Source organism: Manduca sexta, chromosome 27, assembly GCF_014839805.1.
Source record: "Manduca sexta isolate Smith_Timp_Sample1 chromosome 27, JHU_Msex_v1.0, whole genome shotgun sequence".
NCBI classification, from domain to species: Eukaryota; Metazoa; Arthropoda; class Insecta; order Lepidoptera; family Sphingidae; genus Manduca; species Manduca sexta.
The window spans coordinates 20,026,722-20,044,509 of record NC_051141.1 but is presented as its reverse complement, the minus strand read 5'-3'; the positions used below and the strand labels follow the sequence as shown (position 1 = coordinate 20,044,509).

Genomic DNA, 17,788 nt, shown 5'->3' with positions numbered 1-17,788 from the left:
TATTTATAATTCAAAAGCCTGAGTTGCTGTCAGTAAGCAAGGGATAGCTCATTTATAGAGGAAGGCTAAAGGCTATATAACATTACCCTATGACTAATAGGAGCGGAGCATCAATAAAAAAATTGCAATACGGAGAAATAATCCTTATAAGAGCTTCCGTTGTGGTTAAAGTCACGCAACAATCATGTATGATGTGCCTTTTAAAAGTTATAATATATTTTATAACAATGTCCTTTGAAGAATCTGGTTGCCTGTATGAACTCTGAACGCTTTAATCTTAAAACCATCCAGGGAATTTCAAATTTGGAATAGGTATAGTTTGAGGCCACGGGAAAGAGATAATCTATTTTCTATCCCGGGCAAATATATAGCGGGAGTTTTATCCCGAACAACTTTTTCACGCGGGAGAGACCGCGAGCAAAAGCTATTCAGTAATAAAAAGCTTCGTACACACATGGCTTTAAGGTCCTTTACTCAGTAATGGAAGCCTGCACGTCGACTCGCCTCATGTTATCCGGGTTTTAACTCCGGTGCGGTTAATCGACTTTTCGGTTCGAAAAATCTTGTGTGCGTATTCGTATTTTCAACGGCACTTTTATTCAAATGTATTACTTTTAAAAGTGTTTCGCTCGGTGCAGCACAAGCCTCCATTTTAATCTCCCAAAAAGTCTATTTGGTTTTTATCGAGATTTTACTAAAATGTACAGATGTTACAAGGTACATTTTTTAATTGGAAAAACTGGTTTTAATATAGTTTTTTTTCATTTTAATCTGTAGCAGGTGAGAGCGACTAGTTTCTGCATGCAATTCCGCTCGCTTGAATACCCATTTTTAGGATAGTACTCTTAGAAAATGTACCCTTATTTGTTACAAAATTTTATACATTCTATTATATTATAGATTAGTAATAATAATCGCTTTTAAACAAAAAGATAAAAGATACCTTTATGTTTATAAATCTTTACCTTTATATATACAACGTTGCTCGTGGCTCCCCCGCAAAAACGTTTCCGTAAGTAGTCACATTGTGTATTTTTTAGGGATAATAACAACCATTATTTCAATCGAAGACATGTTCTAACTGTAAGGTTAATTATATTTAAATCTGTTCAATAGGTTCCTGTGTTATTCCTAACAATCAACCAAACATATATATTTTTGAATTTTAAATATTATGAAGAAGTAGGATTAAGAATTTGTACCTCAGATGTTTGTAAAGATAACAAATTGGAGTTTAGAAATCTGCATTATTGAAGCCGGCCGGCCTCGCGTGCCTCGGATTATATTTAGATAATCATCTACGGAATTTTATTTGGGACTAGCTGACCCGACAGACGTTGTCCCGTTTTAAATATGAATTTGCAGCGCGCATTCTGTCAATCGCTGACGCAGTTATATAAAATTAATATTTTCGTTAAGTTTTCTTAAATTTTCTAATTTCCCGCGCAATTTATTGAATTTTCTCTTGCATAAAAACCTTCTGATAATACAAACACAACAAAAAAAAATAATGAAATCAGTCCAGCCGTTCACGCGTGATGGCGTGACCAAGGGAAATAGGGATTCATTTTTATATATATAGATAAGCTATGATAATCTGGTTGGGAATGGATTGGTCTGTTGAGACAATGTCGTTAGGAAACCTAAATATTTGCAAATTCTTCATGAGATTTTCGAGGGTGTGTGAAGTCTGTCAGTCTGCAATAATATGATTCTTCTTCCTCACCGAATTTTGGCCATGGAGGCCAATCTCAATGGACATCAGCCAAGTACGCAGAGGATATTATAGTGCATAAGTGTATATGCAATACACACGTGTAATTTCTGTTCTTTCAATCTCATAGGCCGGTGAGACGGTAATCCGACCGGAAAGAAATCAGGCGCAGGGCCAACGGCTTTACATGTATTCGGATCCACGGGGGTATCATACCGCCAATTTCCTAACTCCGAGCTGTGATTGAGTAATTTCTAAGATGGAAAAACCTAGTCACAATTATTTTGGACGGACCCGAGATTGGAACCCAGGACCTCAGCACGATAGTCGTACTCCTACCGTGTACAATTACAGTAACGCCACCAAGGCAGTCAAAGTCATCCAGGTACTCAAGTCCGCAATATACTAGCATGTTGGACTAAGTACAAACCGAAGTAACCAGCTCGAGCTGGCAAGTAGGGGGAAATAGAAGGATAACGCGTCGCGATCCTCACCGGCGAGGACATGAGCCCTAACCTAAAACATTTCATTAAACAGGCAAACACAACATGATTGAATTTCACTCAAAGTTTAAACAAAACAAATAGAAACACAATAACTTGAGATTACAAGTAAAGAAAGAATGAAGATACCTCGCTAGTAACTTGATAACATTGACATAATAGATACTTTTGTTTCATATTAAAAATACGCGTACCTTTTAAACGGTACGACCGTTTCAATAGGTTTCTCTCAGTTTATTCTAGGAATTATGTTATTCTTTTGTACAGACAAAGGCAAAAGTAGCTGGATAGTATAAAAAATTCTAATCGCCATAATGTTGTTTGCGTCCTTATTTGCAATACCGTTTTTCTTTACTAAAATAAACTTTACAGGGTTTTCTGTATTTTGGATTTAGACAATAATTTCTAAAACTAATCCAAGACCCTAGTATTAGTTAATTAATCTTAAACCTAATTAATAATATAATAATAATAATATCAGCCCTGTATTATATACTTGCCCACTGCTGAGCACGGGCCTCCTCTACTACTGAGAGGGATTAGGCCTTAGTCCACCACGCTGGCCTAGTGCGGATTGATAGACTTCAATTATCGAATTATAATCCTTATTTAAACTCATATAATGTAGTCTTCAAAATAACCTTTTTTACATTAACCGAATTTCTGCAAAATTGTTATGCACTAAAATGTATTCTAAACGTCTCGGGGGTTTAAATAAAACCCAGAAGAGCCTCGAAGGACTTACTGTAACGTCCGAAATGATTTTGTAAGCCAGTCGTGCGGTCAGTATGTAAATGAGACGTCGGGTTCGCGAAGCTTGCTAGCTGATGTCCCTTCATGTACTTGTAAAACTTTTAGTTAGATTGGATGTTTGCGACACTGAATAAGTTGACTTGTATGCGAAGTCTGGCTGTGTCTAGCAATGTTTAATTTCCATACCAACTAGCGCAGCTTTGTTGCTACCCAAGTAGGGAATTGTATCCGCGACTTTCCAGACTATAAGTCCTAAGAACATATAACTCACTTATCTCCAAAGGTAACCAGAGTATCTAGGGTATTTTTTCGCCGCGTTAGTTCTGTCTCGTGATCATTGGCAATACTTCCATACATTGACGTATATTCTATAGACACGGACGTTCATATAAACTATTTGTTCAAAATCTGAACTAAAATGGCAACTAAAAGTCACTGTTATAACCTATTTATTCACTTGAACGACAAATAATTTTACTTATTTGATTAATATTTTTTATTCAAATCCAGGTTTACACTTAGACTCGACTTCTTATATCACAAGCGCCACTCTGTACACAACCACAAGATGTCAATATTGACCATACTAAAGTCAGTTTGAATGGATTGCAGTTCAATTCAGTTCAACACAATGAATGTTCGGAACGCCAAATCTAGTACATAGTGCGTATATATCGATGCTTCCATACTTATAAATACGAAACTAACTCCGCCTGTCTGTCTGTTACGCTTCCACGGCTAGCCCACTGTACCGATTTCGTTGAAATTTATTATGAACAAACAAGTCCCATGTCCTTACATAAGCTACTTTTTATCTTGGGACAATATTTTAAAGGAACAGAGCCGCGAGCATAAGCTAGTATTTTCGCCAGTAAATCGCAAGCCTGAATAATAACGTATTTAATAAATAAATGTCGAATGTAACATCGTTTTGTTGATTGGGATGAGCAGATAATCCGATATTGCCGTCCGATCTGTAAGTAACAGGACGTTACCGCGATGGGTAATGCGAGGCGACGTTTCTGTGGAGCCTATCCGAGAACCTATTTCACAAGTTTTAAGCAAATTTTATTTGACAGTTTTCGTATTCAATAGGAAGGGAATATTCGGCCTATCCGGGCAGACATAAAATGTATTCTACCAGCATTTTTTTTCTCGGAAAACTACACTGTGCAATTTTGATTCCGGTAAGCGACTTCCACGTGGACGGTGCCGCGAGCAAAGGCTCGTAATATTACCCTGGACATTTAGAAAACTTTCATTAAATCATGTAAAAATAGTCGTAAGGTTTTAGGCCTATACTAATATTAAAATTTTATATGTGTTTGTTGAAAGAGCAGCGATAGCCTAGTTGGTTGTAGAACTGACCGCCGAAACGAATGTCCGCAGGTTCGAAGCCCAATGGCACACCCCTCTGACTTTTCTAAATATTATGTGTGTATTATTTGTGAATTATCGCTTGCTTTAACGGTAAAGGAAAATATCGTGAGGAAACCAGCACATCTGAGAAGTTCTCTATAGGAATATCGAAGGTATGTGAAGTCTACCAATCCACACTAGGCCAGCGTGGTGGACTAAGGCCTAATCCCTCTCAGTAGTAGAGGAGGCCCGAGCCCAATACTGGGATAGTATATAATACAGGGCTGATATTATTACAGATTTTTTGAGGAATTAATGGCTTACACAAGTAGTTATTAGATATGTTTGGCGATATATATGTCAACACAACGTGACGTCATTGTCATCCATTAAGAGTTGATAAAGGAGATGCAAAACAGTATAATTATAGAGTAAAATACAGGGCTAATATTATTATTTATAATATTATTGTTGAATGCAACAATTTAACTAACAAAACTGTATCATATTTGTAATGACATGCGGATAATCCTTTAACAAATGGCCGCGAGGATTAATGTTGTGAATTTCATGCACATGAAACGAGCAATATCGTCCATTGTAAATATAATTAGCGCCATATTAAAGTTTATGCTTGCCAAGCTGATTGGTACATCCTTTTCAGGGTTGCCTTTCATTGTGATTTATTTATTTCTATATGTACTGCGTCAAAGGATTAAGAGTCTATATTTTAACTATTATTTTGTCTAAATCTCCTTGCTGTAAGCGATTTGAGAAGCAATTATGTATTGATTTATTTATTTTTTACGTCACTTTAATTTCAAAGATAATAACATAAGTTATTATTAAGGTTAATAATGTTAGGGATATAAAGGCATGGCCAAGAAACTATCTAAACATATATATAAAAATGTTTGTATGTATGTTGTCTATCGGCTTCATAACGGTTGGACTGATTTAAATGAAATTTTTAGGTGATCTTCAGATTAGGCTAGCGGGTAATAAACTTCACTAACTTCAAACTTCACAGTTTAATAACGAATCACTAGTATATACTTAAATGCTATTAGAAAGAAATCAAAAATTGTCAACCCTACGGCATCTGTCCTGGAGATTCAGTTGCTCTAGGGTTGGCACGGATACAAAATAATCTTAATCTCGGAACACGATCTTATTGCTGCTACTGAGACTTTTCTCGACACATCTGTGGAAGATTCTGAACTTGCGTGCGCTGATTGGAGCATAGTGCGACGGGACAGAAATACTGCTTGCGGAGGCGTACTCCTGGCTGCGCGTGCTCCCATCATCCTCCAAAGGCTCGGGAACTTTGAAACAGACCATGGTGAAGACTTATGGGCTAGTTATGTTTTACACGGAAGTACTATTTATGTGTGCATAGTTTATGTCAAACCAACCGCTAGCGACAGCGATTACATGAGATGGTTTTGCAAGGTAGAAAGCTTCATTAATACTTTAAAAGGCACAGTCCTAATTTGTGGCGACATTAATCTAAATAGTGCATCACTGAATATAAACAACTACTTTAATTACTTCTTGTCATATTGTAACTTGTCAGAAAATAATCATATAAGAAATATTTATGGTGGAAAGTTGGATATTATGCTGACGCGGGACAACACAAACCTGCGTGAAATAATTGTTAGAGCTACACAAGGGATTGTACCTCCTGATGCTTACCACCCTCCTCTTGAAATTTATATCAAAATGTCAGCTTCTCGTTGTTCAGATCATTTCGAGCCTGCTACTTTAGATGCGCGTAAGGACTGGAATTTTATAAAAGGTAACTATACAGCTTTACATGACTTGGTTTCTAATTTCTCATGGAATGACCTCTACGAAATGAATGACGTTCATCAAAGCGTAAATTATTTTTATGATATCATGTATAATATGTTCGACACCTGTATTCCTAAAAAAGTACGTAAAACTACTCCAAGCAGAAGATACCCGGTTTGGTTTACGCGCGATATTATTGAGGACACGAAACTTAAGTTGAAGCTCCACCGCCAATGGAAGCACACCGGCTCCCAAGATACCTATTATTTCTTCTCTGCTCTAAGATCAAAGCTAAAGGAACGAATTGCTATTGCTTACGATACTTATCTGGCTAGAATCGAGCAAAATATCAAGTCCAATCCTCGTGACTTTTGGCGCCATGTATCGAGTCTACGATCTATGGGCGGTTTTGAGTCAAAGGTGGACTATAAAGGCATCTCTGTCTGCGGTGTTAAGGCTGCTGAAGCATTTGCTGATTTCTTTTCCAGTGTATTTCTACCTGAAATACCGAAACTCGACTTATCCCAAATAAAAAATCAAAATCCACTACTCTCTAGTAGATATGTTATCGTACATGAGGTCACTCCGAATGACGTAGAGATGGCGATTTGGAGTTTAAAATCTAGCAGCTCAATTGGTCCTGATGGCATTCCTCTTTGGCTTCTTAAGCAAGGCCGTAATTTCTTTGTTAATCCTCTGTGTCACTTGTTTAACCTTGCTCTTAGAGCCGGCCAGTATCCTCCGCAATGGAAGCTCTCTAGAGTCACTCCCATACCTAAAAGCCCCAACAAGTCATGTGTTGAAGAATATCGCCCAATAGCTATACTTTCTACTCTGGCTAAAATATTTGAACATATTCTCCATACAAAAATGTACAAACAGATTGAACCATTCCTATGTAATGAGCAACACGGTTTTAGAAGGAAAAGGTCAGTCAACACCAACTTGTTAACTATGGTTGACTTTATTTCTGACCGACTCGATCACGGGGGACAAGTGGATGTCCTATACTTCGATTTCCGGAAGGCTTTTGATAGGGTTAACAACGACATACTGCTAGAAAAACTTTCTCTTTTGGGTCTGGCTCCAGGTTTTCTGCAGTTTATCGCGGACTATCTCCGTGATCGCCAGCAGTATGTGAGGCTTGGATTGTACGAATCCCAGCCTTATCATACGCGCTCTGGAGTAAGTCAAGGATCAATTCTTGGCCCTCTTCTATTTATAATGATGATTAACGATCTCCCCACAGTCATCAAATACTCGAAATGTCTTCTCTATGCGGATGACATCAAAATTTTCCGTGAAATTCAAACGGAGCAGGATTGTGTATTACTTCAGTACGACATTGAAGCTGTATTTCAATGGAGCGTTGAAAATAAAATGGAGTTCAACCTATCAAAATGTTCTGGGATGACTTTCAGTCGAATGCGACGACCAATGAACTACGACTATACACTTGGCACGGAAATAATCGCAAAAACACAAACAATTAAAGATCTTGGAGTCACATTTGATCGAAAACTGACATTTCACGACCATATCATAACATTGACACAAGAATGTTATCGGCGCTTGGGTTTCGTGCTTCGTAATTCGCATGATTTCCACAACATTAGTGTGATCAAAATCATCTTTTTTGCATTGGTTCGCAGCAAAATTGAGGCAAGTGCATGTGTCTGGCATCCCTATGAGAGCACTTATGCACTCATGCTTGAGAAGGTCCAAAAAGCCTTTTTAAGATATTTATACAAACGTATTTATGCCTACTATCCTTACATGTACCCAACGAAATTCCTACTGGGATGTCTAGGATACAACTCCCTTGAAGTCAGGAGATGGTATGACCAAATAACAACCATGTGCAAAATACTGAGAGGGTTAATAGACGCTTCTGATCTGAATAACGAGCTCTGTAGGCTCTTTGTACCATACAAGTATTGTCGTAGTAGGACGCACAATCTGTTTGCTGTCCCGCGGTGCCGTACTGTAGCACGTTCTAGATCACCGATTCCGCGAACTCTCAACGCTCTTAATGCACTTCTTAATAGCGCACCCGATTTTGACGTTTTTTCGGCTGATTGGAACGTGATCCAGTATGAATGTTTGCATTATTGTGAAATTAACTCATGATACCGCATACTTCATGTAGTTATTAAGTCGATTATTGATCTGTTTCATTTTTTACTATAGTTATATATTGTTATTATTAACTTAATTAGTGTAATTGGTTTATCCGTTCTAATTGAAATAAATAAATAAATAAATAAATAAATAATAAATCGCAAATCGATTAAACGAATAAACGTGTTGGAAATTTATGTTTCATTTACTATCATAATTAATATTGCTTACTCACTGAGGCGGAAAACGTTTCAATTTTGATTTTATATTAACCATTTATTTCTTTAACGACTTTTACAACTTCATGCATGACTTACAGGGTTGCCGATAATCTAAATTTCAAAAATTTGATACTGTGTGTTATAATGTCAGCCCTGTATTGTATACTGTCCCACACGCTGGGCTAGTGCGGGTTGGTAGATTTAACACATCCTCGAAATTCCTATAGAGAATTTCTCAGGTATGCAGGTTTCCTCACGATGTTTTCCTTCACCGTTAAAGCGAGCGATAATTCACAAAGAATACACTTTTAGAAAAATCAGAGGTGTGTGTCTTTAGGATTTGAATCTGCGGACATTCGTCTCGGCAGTCCGTTCCACAAACAACTAGGCAATCGGCGCTTTTATTGTCATAAAAAACTTAATTTCTCTTTGAGATATCAGACTGGCATCCGATGGGAAATGCTAATTTGTCAATGTTATACTTATTTAGAACACATTTTCCTCTCTAGGGGAAGACAAGATTCTTCCTTACCGATTTAGGTAAGAATAAATAAATCGTTATCACATATACATTGCAGTATTCGACCTGACACCCACACCGACCGCTATCCGAATCACTGACGTCTCTTGTAATAACTTGCGCCAGGAATAGATTCTTTTGTTGGAATCTAACTATATCTGAACTCAATCTTTTAGAAACGTAGAATAAAAATACTAACCGTCCGAGAGGATGTATCTTTGTCTATATTTGTCCTCGAGCACTATCAAATTGAAAAATAAAATAATATCGTTTGTGCATACTTCAGTATTTATTTATTGTTTTCAATTACCAGTCCATGATGCACAGTAACAATACAACCAAAAAAAACGCATACAATATTAGCTAAATTCTGTGCTGTTTAAGTAGGCAACCACAGCTTACAAGTATTAGCTTACGCCACTATTCTAGCACAGCTTTTTGCTTTATTATTTACTTATTATACATGCAGTTCTTTCGTAGTCCCCCATCTGGTTAGGTTACCATAATGTCTATTGTTGTCATAGTGTACACGGATTGTTGTGCTCTCGTTTGTAGTACATTGTAACCGCCGTTGCTGGGCATTATGAGACTTCTTATGTCTTGGTTTGAAGAGCACGGTTGCGTGTCACGCAGTACTTTATAATGCTTTTAATGATTAACATAATACTGACCGAAGTGCAACTGTACATAATGCCGCTGAAAATACATATAATTTAATAACAATAATAATATCAGCCCTGTATTATATAATGTCTCAGTGCGCGGGCTTCCTCTACTATTGAGTAAGAATAGACCCAATCGACCACCGTTGAAAATATTTAGGTAGGAAAAACAGTGTTGCAATGGCAAAAGAAACGCTATGTAAACTATACTTAAAGAATAAAATGATATAAAACATAACTTTCATGAGAGCTGGGATACCGTATAGCCTAGTTCGAAATGGCACGCACTGCCGAGACGTTGTCCGCAGATTCTGGCACAACCTGTTACTCAATTTACGCTAAGTTTTTTAAGATATGTGTGTTTTATGTTAATTATATCATGGTTCAACAATAAATCTATACAATACTAGCTGGCTCGACGGACGTAATATTGAATTCGAATTGGTATAATTTAATTAAAAAAATAATAATGTTTAAACGATATTTGCAGCGCGCATTCTGTCAATCGCTGAAGTTATTTCAAATAACTGACAGTTGTGTAAAATTAATATTGTCGTCAAGTTTTCTTAAATTTTGTAATGTTCCGCTGAACTTCCTAATTTTTTACTTTCATAATAACTTTATCCTGATAGTAATTAACACAACATAAAAGAATTAGCGAAATTGTTCCATCCGTTCACGCGTGATGCGACAACCAAGGGAAATGGAAATGCATTTTTATATACATATAGATTGTATTTAAGAATTCGCGATAAGTATTTCTAATAAATGTGAAGTCTGCCAACGCGCAGTAGCTCAGCGTAGGAGTCTCAAGCCTAAACAAAACCTAGCCTCGAATCAATAGTAAGGCAGACGTTTCCAAGAAATATAAAAAACAATAGCTATAATGTAACAAATGCACTAAACTAAATATTTGAACATCCGACTGTTCATCGAAGCACGCATTTTTTCAATAAATTACTTATAGCAAATATCGTTCAGACCGTTGCGTGCTACCTGAGAGCCCCATTCACACGATGATTAAAAAGAATCCGCCAGTAGAGTAATAAATCTGTAGTAAATAAGGAGCACAGAGCCTATGCGGTTGTGTCGAACATAGAACTAACGAAAATCGAAAACGTTTAAATCAAATAGTTACTACAATAATTTTATATGCAAATTGTTGCTCGCGCCCAAGAGAGATTTTTCTTCAATAAAAATCTGTGCATGTCCGTGAGAAGTTGTATATTAATTTGTGGCTTAAGTTATTTGTGTGCCTAATTGCATCCAAACCCATTCAGATTTCTATGTTTATTTTTACAGTAATACAAATATCTTCGCAATTTTATCATCTATAATTCTTTTTTTAGTAACAAGACGCATAATAGTTTTGAGGCACCATTTTACATTAAAAAAGTTTCATCCAACTTATACTTTAGAGCTTCTACTTAGTACTTAAGTTTTAAGAACAATTTTCAGACACACGTATTTCTTCCGACTTAATATTGGGTCTTTAAGGAATGTGAAGCAATTAGGGCAAGCGGTAAAATTATGCCAACCATAGAATTATGTTACTTACTAATGGACATTTTATTATAACTGTACTTATTATTGGGTAAAACGTTGTGATTTTGTATCTGCCAAAAAGTGGCAGTAATTAATACTTAAAAAAAGGTAGCCGCCGCTATGTTATTATAAAGCTTTACAAATATTAGTGAAAAAATACTTAAAATCTATTGAGTTATTCTAAATTATCTCCTACAAACGAACCATACCACTTTATAATATCAGTTTAGAAGTTATAATGGATATTCTAACTTAACTCTCTCCTATCGAATATCGCTAATTCATTTCGAGTTTCAGCATAGCCACCTTACTGTTACGGCAATATATCTACGTTGAAGAAGCGCAAATAAAAGAAAGTCTTGATAAATTGTTGGAATATAATGAGATGGTTTTATTATGAAAATGTTCAACCAACGGTGATAATGTTGAAATATTGTAAAGGCTATGCGCTGCTGTAATTTGAAATGTGATGCTCACAACCAGTTACGTAAGAACTATGATTTAACTACGTAACAAGGTGGAGACAGGTCTATCTGAGTTTTAAATGCAAAGGTAAGATGTCTATCCATAATTTCATTTCTACATACCCAAATTAGAAGTTATGGGTTAGTCTTTAAAGTTACTTTTATTCATCCTCAAAATGGAATCTACACACTCAGAGCTCAGAGCCAAAATTTGCATTGAATCTAATGTGGATCCCAAATAGGAAACCGTGTATAATAAATCCGCATTATAGTAAGTATTTAAAGAGCAGTCTTTCATATAAATCTTATAAATTATTTTAGTATATAGTAGCGCCTAGAGGTAGTAAACCTCAGAGGTTGCATTACAAATATTTCAAATTAATGTTTTACTGATTTAAAATTAAATTGAATGCCAACCTTTTTCATAAAAATGTTCGATTATAAAATAAAAGTTGAATCAGTAAACTTTCCGCGTTCTTTCAATTAATACTACGATCAGAATGATGTTTACCATTTACCCCAAACCGAGCGCGGACGGACAAACAGCACATCCCACAACGCAATTGGGGGCAAAAATACCAAACAACCTATACAGATCCGGATTAAGTGAACAGCAAATACTCAGTTTCATCCCTGAATCGGTGTTTTCGCACGATTCTCCCCCCTCGCGGACTGAGGGGGTTAATTTGAATTTATGTCCGCCATAAATATTTTTGCTGCCAACAAGAGAATAATTCGCAGCGGTACATTCATGTCGGGGGAGTTTTTAAAGGGTTTACAAGCGTTGGTGAGCCCGAGGTTTGGGAGATAATTTAGTTTTTTATGTCAGTATAATATTTTTACTCACCCGTGTATTTATTCATTATGGAACGACAAAAATGTGGTCATAAAAATTATGTATAAAACTACCACCATTCTTAAAATTGTAGACTGGGGCTATGCAAGGGTCAGACTGAAGTACCAACACATCTATTTTAGGCCGATACGAAGTTAGTGTTAGTAATTATTTATACTTTGTAAGGTATTACAGCCAGTACAGTAACCGAAATGAGGTTGAAGATACTCTGATATTTTTATGTAGGTTTTATGTCCAACATTCGCAAACATAAATGAACTGCTCTAAACTTTTTTTTTTCTTCTCACTTTATCATGTACTGTAGTCTTTACCCTAAACTGATTGAAAAGAGCAACACCAGAGTTTCTTGCCCGTTCTTCTCTGGTGAGAACTGCTTTCCGAACTGGTGGTAGAGTTAATATTGACGGAATCTAAATAATGTATAACATTTTACAGATGCAAATAAATTATTTCATTTCATTTCATAAGAAAATATAATATTGTGACTTAAAGTAACAAGCGCAGTTCAGTATCTCGTAATTTTAAATTGTGGATGGCGTTGCTAATCTAGAGCAGGTGTAAGCAGGCGCTTATTCAGTTATAGAGAAAAATACTCGATCACTACCGAGACCGAGTATCACTAACTGAGTTACCCCTTCCATTCCATCGCCTCGGGTAATCAAAACAATTTTAAAAAATAATACCAAAAAATGTTGAGTTACTGTTTAATTTCGGGTACCAGCTCGGTTTGTGTATACAAATAGCGCTTATCCCCTATCAGGGAAAGCATTAGATGTAATCCCCTTTTCGCGAAATGAACTAAACCCACTGCGTGTCATAGATTAAAGGGTGCCGGAGAATTGACGTGGCCGGTTAGTAAAGCGATTGTTCAAAATTTAATGCTATTTAACAAAGTACCCCAAGCTTAACCGAGTACCCCAGGATGTGGTAATTGAGCAATAAAAGTAAATGTTATTGTCAGAAAAGCTTGCGAATTAAGTGTGAAGTTACATTGATCTCAATTCGTTACCATTTAAACTAATCCCAAGATTGGATAAAGAAATACAAACTACAGCCTCAGATAAGTTTATTAGATTAGATACAGGAGTGCTACAATACATTATTGGTTGATCAAATCATATTATTAAAAAATATTGACGAAATCCTAAAGAATGAAGAGAATTCACATTTTAATTAATGCATTTTGTTCCTTACCCTAAAAAACCGTGTACATTTTCGAACGAGTCTTTATGAGTTCCACACATCTCGTTAGTCGACGTTGATTTTGGCGAGCTCTCTTGCCGTGTAGTTACAATAACTGTGACACTCAAAACCGCGTTCATATGAGTATTGATTTTACTGTCGCAAATTAAATTAAGCATATTATTTTGATTACACTAGTACGCGTATTGCCAATAATTATTTGTGTTGTAAGGTAATTATTTGCGCGATTGCTCTCTAATTGCTCTGTGGATTATAGTTGTGATTTATTTAGCTTTGGTATTGTTTCTATTTGGAAATATTGATTTGAGTTGTATAATAGCCCTAATTAATTAATTATCCACTAAGGATCTCAAATTTTTACCAAAGTTTTCCATGTTTAGGTTTTACTTAAACAAAGGAAATCAATATTGAAATAATATTATTAATAGCACTGACCTGAGCTCCAACCATGCCTTCTCTCAGCCTAGGTAGATCGGTATGCGAATACTTGGAGATAGACCAAGGCTCTACCAAAGTTAAATCGGTATCCAGCTCGAATTCATTGATCTGATTCCTCAGAAATTTCCTGATGTTCCACGGAAGGTCATTGTGCCTGGCGATAAAAAAAATATTTTATACAATAAATTAGACTTATAATTTTCTTGTATTTATGTATTTATTAGCATGCTTATATTATTCTAGACGATAATTGTTTATAATTGGAGCGAATGACCTGATGGGAGTTTAAAAATAAATTCGCAAAACGTAACATGATAACATTGAATTCAAATTTTGTTTGGTAATTAAAATATTTCACTTTACAATTTGTTAGTTTATTTTCATAATATCCACGTATAACCGGTTTTATATTAACTTAATATGGATTATAAGTAAAGTAATCATTATAAATTATAACGGAATGGATACCACGAAATAATACGAGAGGTAAGATATTTTCTTGAAGTTAGCAGGACCGGACTGGATGGCGAAATCAAGAGATAGGAAGCTGTGGAAGTCGATGGGGGAGGCCTACGCCGAGGGCGACTACTACGTGAAGGTGTCATAAGTTTTGTAAATTATATTATGTCCTATGAAATGTGTGTAAGTAGTAGAAATCAAGGCTTATTTATTTATTTATAATATATAACTGTAAGAACTAAAGTACCTACCCGTCAGTTAACGGCACCTCTTCCAGGATCTGCTTGGCAATCTCAAGTCTCTCACGATCGTAGGACGCGGCCGCCACCACCGCAGTCACGGCCAGCAGTGCGCAGGCCACCAGACGTCTCTCACACCGGTTCACCATTCTCACTGCAAGGTAAAATAATATATAGAAATGAGAAATAATATTTAGTAACAATAATTTTATGCTATAAGAGCTAAAGATAGATAAACATAACCTTATTATTAGAACTCTATAATTTGTATTATAAGGTACAATTTATATTGAAAATATGTATTTCTTCTATATCTTCTATGTCTTGGATTTGAGTGTAATAATTTTATACAAGTTTTAAAATATTTTCAGCATAGTTTTCACCAGTTAGTGTTTTAAATAATCGATGTGTGTGGGTTTTAATGTTACAAATAAACTAAAAACGCACATACAATTAACAAAATGATACATGCTAGTTTATTTATAAACAAAATTAGATATTTTGTTACATTATAATTTTGATAAGTGTTCTATAAAACGATACTACAAAGACTAATAATAAAATTCGTAATTCATTTTAGGTTGATGATAATAATATCAGCCCTGTATTATATACTGTCCCACTATTGGGCACGGGCCCCCTCTACTCAGTAGTAGAGGAGGCCCCTACCTTTCAGTAGAGGGATTAGGCCTTAGTCCACCAAGCTGGCCTAGTGCGGATTGGTCGACTTCACACACCCTCAAAATTCCTATAGAGAACTTTCTCATGTGTGCAGGTTTCCTCACGATGTTTTCCTTCACCGTTAAAGCTAGCGATAATTCACAAAGAATACACACATAATTTTTTAGAAAAGTCAGAGGTGTGTGCCCTTGGGTTTTGAACCTGCGGACATTCGTCTCGGCAGTCCGTTCCACAACCAACTATCGCCGCTTTTTTGGTTGATGATACATTACATTTAAACTACGTGTATAGTTCATACCTAAAGGCGTACTTATTTCGTCATTAAACACTTTGAACACAAACTTTTGTCAATAATACTTACTGATGCTTGCAAACGACGGATTTAACAGTATGTTCTAGCACTATTTTATAAGTTTTGTTGAAAAGTCCCTTTCATAGCGAGATGAGAAATAAATATTAACTCATACTTCATTTTCATTAGCTGAGCCCACACAGGATCCTTTTTTATTTTGAAGAAATTATGTATATATAAAATACACATAAATATAAGAGTATTATAAAAATATTCACGTTTGGTTTCATTGAATTATTAAACTCTTAATGCATTACCCCATAAAATTAACGCGCAACCTTAATACATTTTTAGTTGCCACGCCAAGCGAAAATTTATAAACAAAATTCTCGTGAAGTACAATGGATCGTAAACTCCAAATGACTTTTAAAAGCGGTCTAAACGAAAGTCGAAAGTTGATAGGAACTTGAAGCAAACTTGTTCGAATCCAACCCGTAAATACCAAGGCCACGAGGGCCCAGTTAATTGGAAAAGCCCTAAGAAAATACCCAAGGAATGTTGATTAAAACAAAACAGCCCGTGTTGTTAACGATTCATTTGACGCTTTTCTCCTTTTCTATCAATTTAAAGTCGACTTGGTAACAGGAGCCATATAATTTCCCATGATATTTTCTTTGAAACAATGAACTGTAAAATTAATTGAGTTGGGGCACCAATGTAGGACGTCATTTCTAATAGGCTTTATTAACAAAGTCTTATAAACTAATTAATGTGTTATCGACCTAAATACATTAATTAACGAGGAAGAATTATGGTAAAATTAAATTTAAATTGATTTTTTAGTTTATAAAACACCGCTTTTATTTCAGAATTATATCAAGAAATTAACATTAATGAGGAACTACGACAAATTTCATTTCAAATATATATATTATATTTACGGGACACATCAAAAACTCCGAGCGTATTGACACATTGAGGTCGGTTAGTTGTTTATTTGAAAAGTAAAAACTGTGATAAACGACAAACTTGGCTCGCACAATCGTACGACAACATTAGAAATCCGATTCGAAACTTCACCGTGGAAGTCGGCTACAAAATTATAACTTCAGAACTAAGGATATTAAGAGGGGAAATCCAATATTTCCGATATTAATGCCGTCAACGATGCTTCATTTACATCGTGGCGTGGTATCGCTTTCGGTTTAAATTGTCGCTTGAAATACCCCTTTCACCGCAGCGGAACGTGAATGGCCTTTATTTATCTGCACTTAGTTTGTGTCGCCTCTCAAAGGATACGCTTGTAAGGTTTTTATCCAACAATCAGCAAGTGGTTGTTATAGCGAACGCCTAGAGGCAACAATGGGGTATTGTGTTACCTTTAAGGTAATGAGGAATTTTGTTACGTTTTTTGGATGTCTTGTGGGAAACAATAGCTACCCATTTATTTTAATTAGGTTTTCCGACACATTATCTTTAATAATAGTAATTGATAAGTAAAGTATACTGGTGCTGTTGATCACTCAAATCAGGAATATAGCTCGTTAAGTTGCATTTTCTCAAAAATGTAGTTTATTAAAATACATATTTGTATTTATAATTATTTTTAGCAAAAATGAGGTTAATTTGGCCGCGCTATATTATTTTAAGTTCAATTCCAGCCCATGATTTCTCATTTACCCCATTTTACAGTAAAATAATTAGTTAATGACAAAATGTAGGTTATGAGTCTTTAGCGAAACTGAATCCGATGTTATTCGTAATGAGGCTAAATTGAATCAAATCGAATTCATACCCTAAATGAAGCCAAACCAGTGAGCTTGAAACAAAATGAATCTTAATATAGCAATTATTAGTTCGAAAGTTATTTTAAGCATTTTTGTTCTACTGAATAATGATCTAATTGTATTACGAGTGCGTAATAGGATTATAACTACCCATAAATAATTCTATTGTATTCT

At 35.6% G+C, this 17,788-nt stretch overlaps 1 protein-coding gene across 2 annotated transcripts in view; it reads right to left on the bottom strand.

The window, feature by feature from the left end:
- Window positions 1-17,788, bottom strand: part of LOC115441433 (dipeptidase 1) — a 221,398-nt gene that overhangs the window by 79,165 nt on the left and 124,445 nt on the right. For both annotated transcript variants that reach the window (XM_030166216.2, XM_030166218.2), the window contains 2 exons: window positions 14,867-15,008; window positions 14,154-14,310 (listed from right to left, as the gene is read on the bottom strand). In XM_030166216.2, coding sequence (XP_030022076.1) covers window positions 14,154-14,310; window positions 14,867-15,008 — 299 coding nt within the window. The remainder of the gene's footprint in view (window positions 1-14,153; window positions 14,311-14,866; window positions 15,009-17,788) is intronic.